The sequence below is a fragment of the Hippichthys cyanospilos genome, chromosome 21 (genome assembly GCF_059441005.1).
Source record: "Hippichthys cyanospilos isolate Australia breed blue-spotted pipefish chromosome 21, RoL_Hcya_1.0, whole genome shotgun sequence".
Classification (NCBI taxonomy): Eukaryota; Metazoa; Chordata; class Actinopteri; order Syngnathiformes; family Syngnathidae; genus Hippichthys; species Hippichthys cyanospilos.
In genome coordinates, this window is record NC_142389.1 from 11,818,713 (window position 1) to 11,838,496 (window position 19,784).

The 19,784-nt window shown below is 44.6% G+C and overlaps 2 protein-coding genes across 3 annotated transcripts in view; both read left to right on the forward strand.

Annotated features, from left to right (window-relative positions):
* kcng2 (potassium voltage-gated channel, subfamily G, member 2) overlaps positions 1–19,784 on the forward strand; it is a 44,883-nt gene that overhangs the window by 12,660 nt on the left and 12,439 nt on the right. The window lies entirely within an intron of this gene.
* LOC148406620 (uncharacterized) lies at positions 16,355–18,645 on the forward strand. The gene has a single exon (XM_088404423.1). The coding sequence runs from the start codon at positions 17,012–17,014 to the stop codon at positions 18,236–18,238; it is 1,227 nt and encodes a 408-aa protein (XP_088260549.1). The 5' UTR covers positions 16,355–17,011; the 3' UTR covers positions 18,239–18,645.

A 19,784-nucleotide genomic window follows, 5' to 3' on the forward strand; every position in this document is an offset into this window, starting at 1 on the left:
GCAACCTATGACATGCTAACAAAGCAACATTATACATATAAGTGGTTGACATGTTACAGGTTGTTCACTGACAGGCACTGAAAACATTCCCTGAAAACACAAAAACCATGTTCTCCATGTGATGTGTTCATTAGCGTGGGGCAGATCAGCGTTAATGTAAAGGCTGCCTATCAAGTCTAATGGATGTTCTCTAATGATGGCGCTTGTAATGGGCGAAGGTGCCCGCCCTTCTACGGAAGAAGATGCCGTAATTAGCTGGAGCACTTCACCATGCAGCATCCTATTTCATAAAAAAAAAAAAAAAAAAAACACAAGTAACAATGTGCAATGCCTTTTCACAAGTGTGTGCTAACAAAGTCCGTTGCCCGTATTGACATCGCTTACTTACTCTCAATTATGGCGAGTAGCTGCTCTTAGACTACTGTGACGATTGGAAGAACTGCAATAAACATGCTCTCCATCACGTAAAGGGCCGGTTTACAGTACATGGCACGCTGTTTGGATTCATACTAGCACCAAGACGACATGTTTGCAGTCTCACTCTGCTTAGCTCGAAACAATCCATCCACTGTAACTAGCCAGCTGAATAGACAAAAGACCCAAGAAAAACAAAACAAAACAAAAGAATTACACAAAAAATAGCCAGACTAATCTGACTGACTGGTGATGATTTTTCTAAATGAGTGGTATGATTGGTCTGACCAGACAAGTCACTTGTCTAGACTGCGTACTAGACCAGTGGTTCTCAATCTTTTTTCAGTAATGTACCCCCTATGGAATATCTTCTCAGCCAAGTACTCCTTAACCAGTGCAAAGCATTTTGGGGTTAAGGAAAAAACAAAAAAACTTTAAAACAAGACATCAGTGTCTGATCTATTAAACTTTAGATCCTTTTTAACTTAATTTGTATTGGTCCAAAAAAACAAAACAAAAAATCAACCTTAAACTGTCCTCTTTTGAATCATAGAAGAAATCTGTTATCAAAAAGAAATAACTTAATTATTAATGAACATTTTTACACACACAAAAAAATCAATATAAAGTGTCAGACCTGCTCTCAAAAAGTCATCATTATAAACAATTATTTGTCCACACAAAAATTTTATTCCTAAAGCATCCTGTTTTGGGGTGACAGCAGAGATCTGTTCACAAAAATAAATCATTCACTTAATTATTAATAAATATTTATCCACAAAAAATAATTAACAAAGTGTCAGACCTGTTCTCAAAGACAAAATAATTATAAATAAACATTTATCCACCGAAGAAGATTAAAAATAAAGCATCCTATTTTGGGATTACAGTAGAGATCTCTTCAATAAATTATTAACTTACTTTAATTATTAATAAATATTTGTCCCCCCTGAAAAATTAACATAACGTGTCAGACCTGTTCTCAAAAAGAAATAATTATAAATAAATACTTGTCCACAGAAAATTTTCAACCTCAAGTGTCCTCTTTTGGGCTCATGGTAGATGTGTTCACAAAAATAAATCATCAACTAAATAGGTTATGAGAGGTAGGAAACCATTCTAGTATTAGGGAGAATCTGGCTTTTTACAATAATAAAATTGAATAATCTACTGAGCTTACATTTTGTTTTCTGAACATAGTTTCCTGAAACAATTATTTTTAAAGTATTTTTTCACGTTTGTTTGTTTTATTTAAATTCTCAAGTACGCCCTGAAGTTCATTCAAGTATCCCCAGGGGTACTAGTACCCTCATTTGAGAACTACTGTACTAGCCTAGTCTAGTGACTAGACTAGACTATCTGACTGGACTAGTCAAGCTAGTCTGAGAGGATTAGTCACTAAAATAGACTAGCCAAATAAACCTGACTGTACTAAATACTAGACTAATCTAGCTAAAGAGAAAAAGATTGACTAGGCAAAACTAAGCACCAATCTAGACTACACAGTCTAGTCAAGACGGGCTACTAGATGAAACAAGTCTGACTACTCTGAATGGGCTAGTCACTAGGGCTAGACTAATCACAATAGCCTGACTCTACTAGTTACGAGTCCAGTCAAAAAACTAAATCGGACTAGCCTGGCTACTCTAGTGAATAGACAGGACAAGTTTATTAAAAAAAAAAAAAAAAAAAAAAAAAAAACTCGTCTGACTGGATTAGTCACTAATCTGACTGGATTCCTCACTAGGTTAATTGATTAGATTAGTCTCTGGACTTGTCTATAATAGTGAATTAAAAAAATAGCGTGAGACTTCACTACACTAGACTAATTTGGCTGGACTAGTCAACCTACTTTGATTCTTTTTTTCACAACACTAGATTAGATTAGACTCGACTACCTGATCCTCTTGTTTGTACTTGTTTGTTGCAGTTCACATGAGACAAGACTCGTCACAAAACTAGGCTGCTCAGACTAGCCCGAATGTACCAGTCACTAGACTAAACACATTTTGAATAGACCTGCCTCTAGAGTATTCACTTGATGAGACTAGTTCAGACTATTTAGTAGACTAGTTTGATTGAATACACCACTAGATTAGTCACTAGACCAGACTAGTTTAAACTAGTCTAACCTATTCACTAGACTAGTTTTACCAGACTAGTCAGACGAGTTTGATTGGTTTATTCACATCACTAGATTAAATTTAGACGCCCTGATCCAGTACCTGTTTGTTGCAGTTCAAAGTGCTTGCTGCACATAATTAAATGCAAGTACAAAAAAATAAATGTGTAATTAGAGATTATTGTGGTGGTGCCAGACAGCAGCAGCATTGTTCGTATGTATCACTTTACTTCTTGGGAAATGCTTCTTGAAAATTGCAAACATTGGTGTGCGTGCGCAGGGCAATTTTAACAAACACCTCCAATAACTTCCTGCTGATTTGGATGGTGGATGAAGTCATTGGATTCACCTCTTTTTTTGTGTAGGTTAAAGCTAATAAATTTATGTCCATTTTCTTGCAACTGTATACGTAATTTTGTACTTAGGTGGCTTCTTGTTGACTACAGAAACATCCGCAAAACCTTTGTGCAGTTTTAAAGATTCGCATAGCAAAAGACACAGATGAAGAATTTACTTCATCTCATCTTAAGCCATCAATACTCCGTTGATGAAGATGAATTTGACAGAGAGGTGACGCTGGCGGACGTTTCTTTAATCACGCTCGGCTTATGCTCCGTTCACAGGGGGGAATTAATGAAATGAAACGGGAGTCCCCCGGGGTCTCAAAAAGGGGAACGTGCACACGTTTTGGGTCGGAATCGCGGCGATGTTCGGGCATCAATTAGCAATTGGGTTGTCATGTAAGGTAAAACAGGGGAATGCGCTTACTCCGAGGCGCGAATTTTGCATTCAATATGAAATTATCCTTCTGCCTTAGCATAAGTCGTAACACTGCTAATACTGTTATTGTAAATATTAAATGAATATGCAAAATATATCCAAATGTAGTGAACCGTCTAATTTATATGTGGATGAAGTTGCAGGGCAGGATGGTAATGTATCACAGGAAATTGTGGTGCACTGTGGTCACATGACCGGACCTGATGGTCACAGTGTGGAGTGTCATGTGATGAGGGCAATGGCGACACATAGTGGTGAACGCAGGTAGTGCAGCGATGTGATGGAATAATGCGCCATGTTGATGTAACATTGAGCCAAATTGATGTAAAATTATCATGTAAATTATTGGCTTAAGATACCAGTCAGAATTGACCTCGACTGGAATAAAACAAATAAATGAATATAATATAAATATATTATAAATAAATATATCATAAACAGCAGACACCAAATCATCTCTGAAGACAACCAACATTAAAGAAGTCCATGAAGTCAACTCACAATGTAGACACATTGTGAGGCCATAAGATCAAAGCAAGCTTTTAGCAATAAGTCATGCTCAATATTACTCTGTAACTGCCATTGGAAAAAGTGTCAATTGATCACAAATGTTAAGACCTATGTTCATGTTTATTCTGTAAATGTGCACATATGATATGTTATTGCCTTTTTTAGCCTGATTTGAAATATGCAACTTGTTATTACCATTTTAAACTGTATCTTTGATCAAGATACAGCTGAATCATATCGGAATGTTCGTGTGTTCAAGTGGAAAGTTACTAAACGGCCAGCACAGACACTGAGCTGCCAGGTCAGCATACCAAAAGAGGAACAAATGCCCATGTATGCTTATTCTTGGTGGAAAGGCTGCTGCCTGGCCTTGAGTTGATATTAGTCATGTCCGATCGTTCGATTAAAAGTGCTCAAAGTGTCACAGTGACACTTTCACTTCCTCCATTTAAGGCTAAGATCGTTCATTAAGGCTAAGATCGTTCAAAGTCCTCCATTTAAGGTTAAGATCGTTCAAAGTATGTTCCATTACGCGTACATCGAGTCATGGGATTGAGGTCCTATAAAAAGGCCAACACCCAAGACTCGTAGCTTCCTTTTTGCCTTTGCCTGCCAAAAGCGTGAGGATCCTCTCCAGGCTTCGGGTGTAAACCACCAAGTCGGAGTAGGACTCTGTCACTCTCAGAATTGGACACTTTTTAAATTCTTGCGACGTTGTTAGCCTTCGGAGGATTTCAAGCAGCAAACCGGTAAGGAAGTCATTCTAAATTCTAAATCCATCCGATAGCCCAACTAATAATGTCATTAATTCGCAATGTAGGAGGATTGAAACTGATCACTTTGATCCTCTTTCAAAATTGGTATTAGACTTTTTAGAAACTTTCCACTCCTTTCATTATGTTTTAAAATCTTTATTTCATTATACTTGTTTTTGTGCATGGTTTTTCATAGCCTTGGACGAAGTTTTATCTTAATCATTTATTAGCTGAAAGACAAAATGTATTGAATGTGTTTTTGTGTATTATGTATTAAGAGGGCATGGTAGGCCCAGCCATGTACTTTTTGATACTGTGAATAATTATTCGCTTTGCTTTCGCTAAATAAATACTTCAAAATTTCATTCTTTATTCTATCTCTGTCATTTTTATAGACCAAAATTAGAGAACCTCCTAGTCTTTTGTAAGTGAAATAATTATATTGCCTTTACATCGGCAGTGCCATTCTTGATTAAAGTTTAGTTACTCAGAGTTGGTTGAAGTTAAAACAAACGTACCCGAGTGGTCGTATAAGACTGCTAAACCCTATTCTGGTCTTAACAAGTGCAAATGATCTTTTAGAGTGAGGAGCAGCCATATATAATTTGCGTAATTTTTCTACCTTCTCGTCTCAACGGTTACTCGACGAGTCGGCGGATTAAAGTAAGATGGGTAGGCGCTTAAAAACTTAAAGGCTGTGAGCACCAGAACGTATCCTCCTCGACACCGGCTTACGCAGATGTCCGTCGCCTGGCGATACAGCGTTAGAGCTGTGCTGGACTAACGGGACGTCTTAACCCTTTAATTGGAGAGTCGGTCAGGACTGTTAGTTGTCCTCAGATAGCTGACAGGACTGCGGTAAGAGCAGATCAGTCATGTGGCACCCCAAGATGGGACCCGATTAACAGATATTGCGTAAAAACGAGTATTTGAATCCACGGTTCCGAAAAATAGAAGTCGGTTTTATAGACGTTTTCTTCCCAAAACGTTGCGAGCGCGACTTAACCTTGAATAATTTCATGACTGAAAGCTTAAATTGATACATGATAGTATCTTTAAGGAATAGCCCGTCCTAGAAAAGAACTTTTCAAAGCGAGACTAGTGCGGTCTTGCGGCGAAAAGAATAAGACTGTCTTGTATCAAAGTGAGACAACGGCGACCAGTTTCCTCATTGTGTATGTGCCTAGTGTGGCTGATGTGCCTAGTGTGGCTGAAATGCGCTGCCAATTGCTGCTTTGGTGCGCAGTAAAATTAATGTTAATGTATTTAGCCGAAAGAGCGGCTGAAAATGCTATAGTCAGAGGAACTGTGTCATGGGATTGCGTAATCTATCGATTGGCAGAAGAAAAAGAGAAAACTGGAAGTCAGAAGAACTCAAAGAGTTTTAGACCAAAGCTTCCCTTTTTTTGATTTTTTTGGGTTCCTAGATGAGAACAGCAATCATCCGAGGAACAAGATTTTTAATGAACACTTGTTGCAGTGGTTGGCAATACTCTGTTGAATACAGACTTCCAGGAATTGCAAGCCTACACGGGACCAGTTGGTCCCTTGGGTTCTATTGCCTGTGGATCCTAGTGACTTGCAGCGTGGAATTCGCCTACCAGCGTGCACAAGTAAAAGTGACTTTTGAATGAAGACACTCTAGAACCATCGACAAGAAAACATCCCACCGTTGAAGACATCCAACGAAGAGACGACGAGCTTAAGTTGGAAGTCTTGGAAAAGTTTGAAGCAACGCTATAGAAAGTGAAGCTGAGTAACCAGAAACTGTAGTACGTCCCTGCCCCAAGGCGCAAAGGGGAGGCTTCGGAAAACGACAGTTTCACTCCTACAACATAAGAAGAAATTGCTAGGGAAGACAATGGCCACTAGCAGCAAGACGACAGAAAACCGTCTATTCTCCCTTGAAGAGGGAGCCATGAAAGAGGCACCAACACCTCAAGACTTTGGACAACATGACCTACCAGTACAGCTTGTGCTGTACGGAGGGGGCTTGCAGTATTGGCCCCAAGAAGAAAAGAGAACACTCGAACTGTTGAATCCATCCACCAAACCAGAAGACCTGGACAAAAAAGTGGAAGAAGCCGTCAGAACAAGCGGAATCTTCTACACCCAGCTCACTGGCGTTGGAGGCCAGCTGATCCTAGTGACAGGACACCCCACAGTGAAGTATTCCAAGGACGAAGCCGAGGGGTGGCTCAAATGGTGGATTGGAATGCTGGAAAAATACAATGTGATAACATTATCAAGCACTGCGCAAGTCTGGGACGCCGTAGTGAAGATGTTGGCCGCTGAAGCAAGAATTTCCAGTGAGCTGATCGGCCCAAAAGAGACGAAAGCGTCACCCCGTTACACCGAGCATCAGAAGTTCTACAACAAGATAGCTCAAATAGTTCAGAAGAAAAAAGGAAAAGTCGCACCCCTGTCCGAAAGAAACGACTCGGACATGGAAATCACAAATCTTGATCAGGAGGAAGATCAAGACCAGGTGGTGACAGGCACCGAAGGAAGTTCCCGAGAACCTCCCAAGAGACAGAGCTACTTATCACAATTCAGCCCTCTCGTGAGGACAGAATCTCTGCCACCTATACCGTCTTCCAAGAGAACCTACATGGGAAACGGAATCACCCTGTACCAGTACTATGGTAGTATCTGGGACATAGTAGGGGATGCCCTCATCGTGATCACGGATGAGACCCTATTTCCTTATGACAAGAAATTCCGAACGGAATTGTTAAGTGAAGGGGCAGAAGATTACAGAAGAGAAAGAATAGACTTCCTGGACCAAGACACCGGAGATCGCTTCATCGTGTTGAGCGGCGGAGCCTCCAATCATTATCTTTTGATACATGTTCGCTTCCCGAAGTGGGGAATCGAAGTGGAACAGAAAAACTACCTAGAGGAAATGGCCCAAAGCCTTGCCACTGCAGTAGACATGGCATTGGAAAGAGGAGCCAGAAGAGTAGCCATTGATGTAAATGGAATCAAGTCCGGACGGATGTCATGGAAAATTGCTGAAGACATCGCAGCCGGAGCCCTCAAGGTACATGTGTCTTCTTTGACTGCCAGAGAAAACGTAGAGTTTGTCATAGGGATATCTACGGGGCAGAAAAAAGAAAGAGAACAGGAAGCCATGAGAGTTAACTTGGAACAAGCTCTCAAGAAAGCTGAGCAACAGCTACAAGAAGCTCAACAACAGCAGGAAATGAGACAACCTGCGAGGCTGAAACCACCCAGCGTGGCTTCATCCATTTTGACCTCCACGCCAAGGAGTGTCACACCATCGCCTGTACCCACACCAAGAACCAAAACAGTACCTGTAAGAAACGAAGAAGTAGAGATAGCAGATGAAGCAGAACGAATGGTTAACGTGAGCGGAGGAGCACCAACCCCCAGCGGGATACCGGCAACTCCAGCAAAAAATAGCTCGCCCCGAGAGGAGCAAGCAAAGAAGAAAAGACGTCAGACCACTGTGGTAACATTTGACCCTGCAGCCGCAACACCACCGGAGTCAACGGACTCCTATTGCCCTCTACCACCGCGAACCCCTCGTGTCGAAGTTTTAGAAGCACTAAGAGCAGCACCTCAGAGCGCAGACAACAACACTGACGACGAAGGCATGGCTGCGTTCCCTGAACCAGTACCAGAGGTCCCGCAGAGTGAGGAAGAAAACCTCAGCAATGATGAGAACGAAACATCCGAAGATGAGCGAGTGCCCGAAACAGCAGGCACTGACGGAGGGACTTCTGCTGAGGAAGAGGATCGACAGTCCGTAATATCATCGGCCTCCCCCGTAAGTACGGGGAGTCAGGCTCTGAAGGTGATTAGGGGAGCTACTCGCAAGGGCATTAAAAAGCCGCAGCCAATTTTGGACATCCACCGTGCGTCTGAACGAATGGCTAAAAATCCTGAGATAGGATGTCTCATGACCAAGGATGGGAGGAAGACTTTCATACCCGAAGTAGGACAAAGAGAGTACTTGCATCCCATGTTTTGGTTGGAAAGAAAAGAAGAAAAGGTGACCATAAATGTGAGGATCACCTACAGTGATGCCATGAATCTGCTGATACTGCCAACATACCACAATCTAGTGAGATGCACAGACCTAACCAAGAACTTCAGAGAGGGATTCGTGACTATCTTGTATGACGTAATGGGCAGAGTTTTGAAGCAGGCCGTTTATGATCATGCTAAAGCGGCGCTCAAAGCTTATGAAGAGTTGGATCAAGACGATGAGCCTACAACAACTGCTCCCGCACCGCTCGAAACAACACCACGAGTAGTGACTTTGTCAAAAAGGGGAATCAAGGCCACGGTTGACCAACCTGTCCAGAACGTGGGATATGGAATTGTGCACGAAAACCCTGAGAAGGACATGAAAGCCTTCAAGGCCCTGAAAACAATGGTTAGACCCAAGTACCAAAGAGAGACAACAAGAGAATACTTGTATGCAATATGGCCCCTGGTCCGAGATGCACCATGGGGAGAAGTGGCAAAGAAGATGTGGCTCCAATTCGTCACCGGAGATCCCGTCGGCCCGGAAGAAACTGCAGACGAGGTCTACAAAAGATGGGTGGATGACGAAGAGGAGGATGAAGATACCTACATCGACAGAGCCAAAGACCAACTGAAACAAGGGGTAACACTACTGAATGTGTGGTACAAGTTGAAACAAGTCATAACCCCTACTAGATACGTCAAAGTGTTAAGAAGAATTACAGAAGAAAGAGGAAGTGATACAACTTTCATAAGGATGGGTCCAGATGCAACTTTAAACAAAATTGAGGCGTCAATCAAGCAATGGGACCGGCTGGCCAAGCACTACAGTGAGAAGAGGAAGGCCTCGGCCACCCCTAATCGCTCGCGAGGGAATGAACAAACGCCAGCGCCGAGACCACAGCAACAACAACAACAACAACAACAAAAGCAAGCCTACAGTAAGCCTCAACAACAATCAAGGTCGAACTACTCAAAGGATCGACAGCAGAAACCAGCTGAAGACCAAGGACAAAGTTCAAACAGCAACTTAAAGCAGGTCTACAAAAAGACAGGACCTGGAGCATATGTTTCAAAAGAAGAATATTTGAAAATGACACCAGAAGAAAAGAAGGCTCTCCATGAAGCTCGTAAAGAAGCGAGCTCTGGAGAGCCCCAGCAATAATGGCAGACGAGGCACGGGTCATTCTGTTGAAAGGTGCCTACCGAAGAGGAGACTGTCTCTATGCTGACATCGAGGGAGTACCCTACTTGGTGGACACAGGAGCACAGGTGTCGATGACCCGTAGAGCCTTAAAGCCACTAGGACACCTATCAGTAATAGTTGCAAATGGACGAAGAGAACAAATGAAATATGGAATATGGCTAGGAATTGTTTGGATCCTTGGCCCTTACAATTTATTGTCATTAAGAGATTTGGAAGAAATGCAAAGACCCAAAAACAAGCGACAATCAATGCAGAAGAGATTGAAAAGACTGAAGATGAAAGCAATACGAGTAGGTCCAACAGGAATTGCACCACCGCAAGAATGGTACAAGCCAGTGGACGTGCCCGCTGTAAGAGAACAACAAGTACAAGATAGCGATTTGTCGCCTGAAGGAAAAGAAAAATTGGCCAAGATCTTGGACAAAGCAGTTGTGGCACACTTCAAGAACGACTGCGGAGACCTTGGACCAAGGTATGTGCACACAATCGAAGGAGGAGTGCACCCACCAGTGAGACAGTACCCAATTAATCCGGGAGCTGTAACAGAAATGGACACAATAGTGAGAGAACTATTGGCACTTGACATAATCAGAAGAGAAGAAAATCCTATCACAAACAGCCCAATACAAGCCGTGAAGAAACCAGATGCAGTTGGAGGAGGATGGAGGCCAGTGATCAACTTTAAGGCTCTCAATCGCCGGACAGTAGCGAATCGAGCTAGCCTCATCAACCCCCAAGCTTCACTGAAGACTCTGACAGTAAGAAAATACAAATCGTGCATTGACCTTGCAAATGGATTTTTCTCCATGAGACTAGCCAAAGCGTCGCAAGGAAAAACAGCCTTCACCCACAAAGGCAAAGCCTATGTGTGGCAAAGATTGCCACAAGGCTACAAGAATTCACCCAACGTGTTCCAGACAGCAGTTTTGGAAGTGCTGGATGGACTGGATGTCACAGTGTACATTGACGATGTGTTTATTGCCAGTGACACGGAAGAAGAACATCTGGACACGCTGCAAAAGGTGATTGAAAGAGTCTCAGTCGCAGGTCTCAAACTCAATCTGAAGAAATGCCAACTTGCAAGATTCCAAGTGGACTACTTGGGTTTTCAAGTGACTGAGGACCTGGGACTATCAGAAGGATATCGGAACAAGATTGAAGCAATCCAGCCACCGAAATCCGAGAATGACCTGCAGAAAATATTGGGATTGTGCAATTACGTCAGGGATCATGTTCCCTACTACCAGAAAAATGCACGACCGCTGTACGCCAAGCTGAGGAAAACAGCGGCTGATCAGAAACTATGGACATGGTCAGCAAAAGACCAACAAAACTTGGAAAACCTGAAACAAGCAGTCAGGGAAGCTGTGCGACTAGAAACAAGAAGCTTAACAGCAAGATTAGTTGCTGTTATACTCTGCGAGGGAGAAGATGCAATGGTAAGCGTCAGCAACGAAGGAGCAGGACTAGTTGCCTTGTGGACCTACACACTGGATGATGTGGAGAAGAAGTTTCCACAAGAAGAAAGGGAGCTAGCAATAATTGCCAAGTATTGGAGCTCTTTGAAAGACTTGGCCCAAGGACAAGGCATCAAGGTGGTCACTCAAAGCAATGTCCACCGATTCCTGAGAAAAGCAACCCTCGAGAGCACCAAAGCCACTAACGTCCGATGGGGAAGATGGGAAGACATCCTGTTGGACCCCGACCTGGAAATCGGACCTGACAAGGCTGGCAAAAAGCCAAAGGTGGAAGAAAAAGAAAAAGAGAAGCCCTATGACTGGGTTCTCTACACCGATGGCTCGAAGAAAGCCGAAGATCAAAAAGCCCATTGGGGCTTCATACTCAAAGAAAACGGGGAAGAACGAATAAGACGCAAAGGAAAAACATCCGGCAGTGCACAAGCAGGAGAAGCTACAGCAGTGCTGGAAGGACTTTTGGAAGTCATGACAAGAAACATAAAACGAGTGAGACTCATAACTGATAGCCACTATTGTGCCCAAGCTCTCATGGAAGATCTGACCATCTGGGAAGAGAATGGTTACGAGAGCGCAAAAGGGAAACCTATTGCACATAGTGAGCTATGGAAAAAGATAGCCGAGATAAGGTTATACCTGAACATTGATGTTGTCCACCAGAGAGCCCACGTCAAGGAGGGGGCTCACTGGAAAGGTAATGATGAAGTTGACCGATACGTCCAAGAGAGAAAAGTTGTAGTTGTAGGAGCAACAAGCTGGGACAAGACCCCGCGTGGAAGGGTGGTCCCAGAAGAGTTCGTGAGGGAAGTGGTTACGGCCGTACATGAAGCGCTAGGCCACGGAGGCCCTTTGCCCACACGAAAAGAGTTGGAAAAGTTGGAACTTTGGATTCCCGACAAGAAAATCCGCGAAGTTCTACGCGACTGCGTACCATGTAACCAATACAACACAGGACGACGAGGACAGCGGGCGGATGGACTGACAATCAAGAGCACTGTTCCCTGGGGATCAATCTGCATGGACGTAGCAGGACCCATGGGAGTAAACGGCACTAAAGGTGAGAAGTACCTTATTGTGCTTGTGGACTCAATGTCAGGACACTTTGGCGTGAACGCAGTGAGAAAAGCTAACGCCAATAGTGTCATAAAAACCCTGAATGAGGGATGCAAATGGCTTGGCATACCAAAGGAACTAAGAACAGACAATGGGACTCATTTCAAGAACGCTCAAGTGGACAAATGGTGTCAAAAGTGGGGAGTGACAAGGATCTACTCGCCCCCTTACACACCACAAGCCAACGGCGTTGCTGAAAGGACCATTGGCCTAGTCAAGAATTGGCTAGGAAAAAATGCAAATGGAAAAGAATGGAGTGAAAAATTGGTGGAACTGGGCGTCAACCTGAACGGGAGAAGTCGAACTGATAGACCCTCCCCTTCGGAAGAATTGAACCAACGGCCTTTCGTTGCCCAAGAGGCGGGGCGAACATCAGATATAAAGACTCAACCAGCAAGAAAATGCCCATTTCGTGTTGGTCAGCGAGTCTGGATCAAGTCCCGAGAAGCGCCAAGCCATCTTGCAGTAAAAGCTAAGTATGACCGAACTGACATTGTTGAAGAAATATTAGACAGAAATACAGTGCGTCTAAAGAAGCGAGGAATTCAAGGAGTGGAGCAGCTCAAACCACTATCAGCTGATTCAGCTCCAACCAAGAGTAACTAAAACAAAAGAAGAATGGCATCAGAATTTGTACCACCCTATGTCCGCATTGCCGCGGTCAGAGGAGCGGTCGTCACACGAAGAACCGCAGGAGGAATTTATGTTGGAAGAGCGCTCATGAATTTGAGCAATGCCAAGAAAGGATATCTGCTGAAGGATGCAGATGAACACTTCGAATGGACACTGGATCAAGAAGCCTGTGTCATTTGCCTGAGACCAAACGCCCTGCGCACTCTGTTCTCCGGAGCCAGCTACTTGAAGCCAACGGATCTTGAGTTGAGCCCGGAGGAGCAGATTGAAGCGGAGGGAGGCTATGGCCTGGAAGGAAGAATCTCTCCGGCCAAAGTATTAGACTCATATGTATGTGAGCTATGCAGAATGAATCCACTACCAAGGATCAAGTTCTTCGCTCAGTGGAGCCTGGATCTCAGCAAAGCTGACCCTACTGACGGGAAGTGCCGTTGTGTGTGGGACGGCTTTGAGGTGAGATTCTGTGACCAGTGCTTAGAAAACATAACGGCAGGAAAACTTGTCCAACTGAATGAAGCAACTGGAGGAGAACTGACAAGAGCAGTAACCCCGCTGATTCCGTTGCCACCTCTCCTTACATACGGGGTGGGCAACAGCCAGTGGAGTAAACAGTTGGAGGTGCTGATAGCCCAGAATTGGCCTGAAGCTCCTTCTTCTGTTCCGGCGTGGCTCCGACGACTGGTGGAGCCTGTATCAAGTGTGATGTATGTGGAAAGCTACGGAGAAGATCCACAAATCAACAAAGTGAGGAGAAAATTGGAAAACGCAACACAAGGCCTGTGGACACTGACAACCTGGGCTAGACTGTTGAAAGAAATGATTCACTCCGGAGCGACCCAGGAGTGGGAAGATGGACCAAAAGCACCCGAAGAGATCATTGGAGCGGACAGTGCACTGCACACCTATGTCACTGCCCTAGATCTCACAGAAAAAGAATTGCAGTACAAGAAGAAGGTAATTTGTTACCATCTGGCGCCGTACACCAGCAGTGGAAGCAGGACACCCAGAGAAGAAGAATTTGGAAAACTCTGGTACCGACCACGTCCTGGGAGAATACGACACCCGGAACAAGCCGTCATAATCAAAATCGCTTTCCAAGTCACGATGATACCTTATGATGGGATCTATGCCTTGGCCATAAAGCTGAGGGTGGGGACCGCCGAAAATTACCTAGAAAAACCAATAAGTGGAAATTCAGCGGAATCCGGTGAAGAAACTGAAACAGCGAATGAAGAGATAAATGATGACAAAGCAGAAGAATCCAAAAAAGGGCAGTCCCCAGAAGAGGAGGAACCAACTGAGGCTCCGCCCCCCAAGCTTAAAAAGCCCAGCCTGACCGACAAGCTTCCAATCTTGACTAGACATCTGAGCAAAGAGTCAGCAGAGAAGGAACTCTCCAGGCTGTGGAAGAGACCGTCAACCAAGACCGAGGGAACCGAGAACCGCCTGGCCATACTTGGTGAAGCATGCAGCCGGCAATTGGAACCCAAAACGACCTCAGTGGAGGGAGAAACAACAGAAACAGAGCAATGATCCATGGTGCGCTCTACAAGGATCATGACTACGTGCATATTGACCACACGACTGAAACGGACAAAGAGAAGAAGAAACTGGAAAACGAAGTTTTGATACAATCTATTGGAGAAGAGAAGGCGAAAATATACACAAATTACCATGCTTTGAATGACTTGATAAGAGAACGTGCAGGTAAGAAATTTCCTTTTATGCTTAGAGGACGCCTGGACTACTCACATTCATGCATCGGTAAGATGTCTCATAATTATCTCATTGAAACCGACATCACTTTCCGCAACGGAGATTACTCCGAACCCAAGAAAACCAAAGAACAGCTGCAGGAGGACTGGGGCTCAATGCCAAATCTGTTTAGCAACCCGCAGTGGTGCTATGCGGAAGCAATACTCAAGTATCCTACGCCTCGACAAGGAACTGAGCTTTGGAGAACAAAATTCCCCCCTGGATTGCCTTGGGTGCTGAATGCCCACCAGGATGAAGACATACTTGTCAGATGGGGACCAAACTACTATGATAATGTACAACCGCCTTACATCGAGATCTCCAGGACCACCAAGGAGGACAAAGAACTCCTGTGGACAAACGATAGAGCCATGTTTTTGGAAATCAAGAAAAGAGAAGCTGAAGAAGCAGTTGGGACCTACAACAACTTCAAACAAGTGCTGATTGTGAAAGTTGTAGGAGAAGACTTCTGCCGAGACAACCCACCGACTTTTTCATGCTTAAGAAACCATGAGTCCAGCAGAAACTCTTATTGGAAATTGACCTCACTGTTGGATGAATGGAGGCAACCTGTGTACGAAGAATTGATACAGGTATTGCAAATAAGACCAATTAGAGCTTGGAGCAGAGAGGAACACAAGAACCGCGCAGCGGGAGTTAAGGAACTGCCAGGAGAAGGGCGGGACCAAGAGGTTGAAGGCCCCTCCCCCAAACCAGGCGTGGTCCAAGTCACTGCGTGGAAGTGGGCGATGGCTGAAGACTACAAGAGGATTAGAGGAGCGAAGGGTCAGAAGTGGCAGACATCCAGCAAGAGAGCATCGAAGAAGACCTCTTGGAGAGCGGTCTCCACTTAGAAGACCCCATGGACAACGAACCAGAACCGGGCTCCTACCTCCACCAAACATCCCCGCAATTGATTTATGCCAACATTGAACCGATATACAAGAACACAGAACTCCTCAACGATCCAAGCTCTCCTCAAAGTGATGCACCTGAAGACCCATCTAAAGTGGTGCACCACTATGAGGAACCAGTGGTTGTAAGCCAACAACCACAGTCAATGGAAGAAATAGAATTAGTGCCTATTGAAGAAGCTGAACCTCCGATGATATCTACCCAGGACTTCAGCCCCAGCAGAGGCTTCCCTCTATACAAGCCATCCATCTTGCCTTTGGATGAGATACCTTGGGAAAAATATGTTTGCCGAATACTGTTTACTTGTTGTACGATAATCTTAGTAGCAGTATGGCTCAACTGCTGGTTCGGTGACATACGAGGCTGCAGAAAAATTGTCAAGCCTGACCCGCTAGAAATGACAAAATTCGAATATGGAACAAGCAAAGAATACAACCAGACCTGTTGGAAAACCCGAAGCAAGAAGATCAAGATACAATGGACCTACCCATACCCACTGATTGATTCTGGGGGGCTCGAAGGACTTATCAGAAAAGTTAAAGACGATTTGAAACCCAGAGTCAAGACAGGGATTGAACTCCTGAAGAATGCAACAACGTTTCGAGACCACAAAGAAGACTTTGAATTCACAGTCCATGATGTGTGGATGCTTGCTGGAAAATTGGACACTCTAGCTGAAATCATTTTGTTGATAAAGAAAGAAACTAGGTTAGTTAGAAGAAATTGGATTAAAATAGGGAATGAAACAGGAAAATGGCACTATTCGTCATATTGCTCTCCCTTGCCCGGGCGTGATGACGGAGAATGGATCGAGGGGACCAATTGGGTAAGAGACGCTCCAAAACCTAATAACACTTGTATTGATTTCCGCCCTAAGTGGGAACCTTGTTGGAGTTGTTTGAAATTAAATTGTGTGCCTGAAAAATTGTTAACCACTCCGGCACCAGTCCCCGCTAACCGTCATGCGCCGTTTAGAGCTAGAAATAAGAAAAGATTGGGGAGATCTATAAAAGTTCTAGCTAAACACAAACTTGACATAACAAAGCATCAGGTAACAAATGTATGTCTTTTGGCACAAAAACTTTCAAATTGTTATTGGAATGTTGGCAGTAAATGTACTGAACAATTCCAGGTTTTAGTAGCCACAAGCATTTCTAACCCTGAATTTGAGGTAGCAAACCTCTGGGTAGACTCCCCCATCCAACCAATAACTAAAGTAGATTATGAACATTGGTTGAATGTGTCTCTCCCCTGGCTATGGGAGAAAAGACTTGACCTCTGGTATGAATATAGAACCACCCAAGGCTCTCACCATTTTTTCAAAACGCCTCAGAACATGTGGGTTCAGCGACTCCCAAACCCAGATGATCTGATGTCTGTACCACAAAATGATTTTGACAAAATTGATAAATGCGTAGCAGATAGAATCTACGACGCTCTGCACCAACAACAATGGTCTGTAGGGAACTCACCAAGGTGCCCCCTATACGAAGTTCAAAAGCTAATTTCGGTGCAATGGTTATATAATTGTTCTGGCCTAAAAACCAACAAAACTGTGAAGGGAATCTTACAGCAATGGAAAGAATTCCACACCAGAGATCTCACAAGAACATGGTGGGGTTTTTGGAAAACTGAAATGAAACAATATGTAATGCCTTGCCTAAATGTGTCGACCAACTACTGGGTCAAGTATCAGTATGTTGCAACTGTCTACTCCAAAGAACAGGACATTTGGCCCTCGTACACTCCGTACTTGTATGCCACTCCTAGACCTTGGAGGATGATTTGTAACAAAGAAAAGACTCAATGTTCAGTTACTTTGGCCCGACGACCTTGCAACACTTGGCCCCAGTGGAAAGATTATTGTCAAGAGAACTTTCCTGATGACGGTTCTACTGACGATGAAGGAGCCTTTTGGACAAAGCAGTCCGACGGGACATGGAAACGCAATCGACACGGAAATGAGACTTTCTGCCAGAAATGGATGAAAGACTACCAACTGTTCATCGCAAAACATCGGACTGCACCCACAAGGTACCGGCCTAATCAACCTCATCCCCTTCGCCAAATCATTGAAGGACACGCGCTCAGAAGGAGCCTGTGCTGGGGACAGGAAGTGATTGGCTACGACTGGGTGGGCCCGAATAAGATCTACAACAACGGGACTTGTCACTCCCCCGCTGAACACTGGCTGCAGTGTGGCAGCGGCACTGACCTCCATGATTGCGCATGGTACGAAGTGGTTGGCCTGGCCTTTGTCAAAACCACCAAGGCAGCCATTAGAACCAGCGTTGAGATTGTGGGGGAAGGGATGTCTGCTGTTGGAGATTGGATGGCTGAAGCAATTGGGGGACTGTGGAGATGGATTCTGCTGGCGATCGGAATCATCGCCGTTGCAGGATGTATCTACCTCATCACCAAGGGTGGAGTCCAGCGATTCATCTCACCGAGGGGACGACCCAGGACAACCTCCAATGATGCAAAAGCCAGCCCACGAAATGAAACCGCGCCCGAGGGGTGGAGCCAAACTGCCTATAAGAGCCGCGGCTCAGCGGCACGCTAGTCACTTGGTCTCTCGGGTCCAAGCTGAGCACTCAAAGGTGGAAAGGTAACCTTGCTGAACCATGGCAAACAATCTTAATGATACTACTTACGGACGACCTGGCACCGTCACTGAAGTAAGTAATGAAATTGAATTTTGGATAACTTTTGCTATTTGGATAGGATATAGCTGCACTGGCTATTGGGATTGGCGACAGTTTACTCGACCTTTAATTCTAATTGTTTCTATATCCAAAGTTTTGGTATTAAGGCTGCTGTTCCGTACTTACACGTATGGCATGGGCCTTTTTCTTGTGTACATGCATGGGCGAGTGAAAATCAACCTCAACACAGCTGTGGGGATAGCGGAAACTGTCCTGCTGCTCTGCTGGCTGGTGTTAGACGTTGTGTCTGCCTTTTTCTTCCCTCTAGTCTACGGGGCTATTATTCTTGAAGGTGTGCTAGCCATGGCTCTGGCTTTGTATGTTATGGGCCTGGTGACACGGCTTAAGTGCCGCACCAGCTCCAACCAAGTCTGGGTTATACGCACAGTCAAGCTAGTACTATGGGGCATAGTATGGGGAATAATCTCCCTGTTACTATGGCTTGGTATAGTTAGTCAATTGGTTTTAATTGCCTGGTTCTTTACTTATTCTGCATTTTTTACCCTTCCACCTCGGAATGCCAATCATGATGATAATTTGCCTAGACTTCATACATACACACCCCAAACACCCACATCACCAAGACACACTCACACTGATCCACCACATGCACCCATACCACAACAGCACTCTTACACTGATACTCCACCGGCTATACCAAATTATACCGGACACAACCTTTCCAATTCTACTTCTTATGTTGCTAGAAATCGCGCTCCCTAGTCCTCACCAGTCTCTGGAGATTATATCACCAGTGATTGCTGGACGACCTGGAGCTCCCGAGTAATACAGTTCTTCTGTATCTCGGTCGAAGCGAGCGGCAAAAAAGGGCAACCAAAAAATGTACAAAAAAATTAAGGAAGCTCCTGCCGAATAGGAGCAATTCGGTTTTTTGATCTTGTGGTTATGAAAATTATAGGTGAGCCTCCCTTCCTGTCTCCTGTGCGGGACCGAACGAGTGTGCTTCGCCTGGGTCGTGGGGAAGTCCTTCATGGGTTCCTGTTGCTTCCCTCCACCCTACTGTTCAGGGCCAAACTGGTTCCTGCCTGATGGTGTCTATATCAGAAATGATGCATGTCTGCTTTCAGAGCTTCGGCTGTCCCTGGAAGGATTTACAGGGCTAATTTTCGGAGCCAAACTGGTTAAGATGACCCGAGGCAGTTCACGTTTGCCTCCATCTCTTGTCCGGGATGGAAGTACTGCGCTCGGTTATGTTCATTCTTTGACTCATTTAACTTGGCGTTTTCCTGATTCCAGTCGCTGTATTACCTCTCACCTTAACAGTGGTCTTTGTGTCGCTACAAGCCCTAGAAGGATGCCCAAGCCGAGTCCTCCGGTGGCTGACGCCGGGGTCCCTGAGTCGGCTCCCGCTGTTACCACTGAGGTCCCCTTGAGCATCCCAGT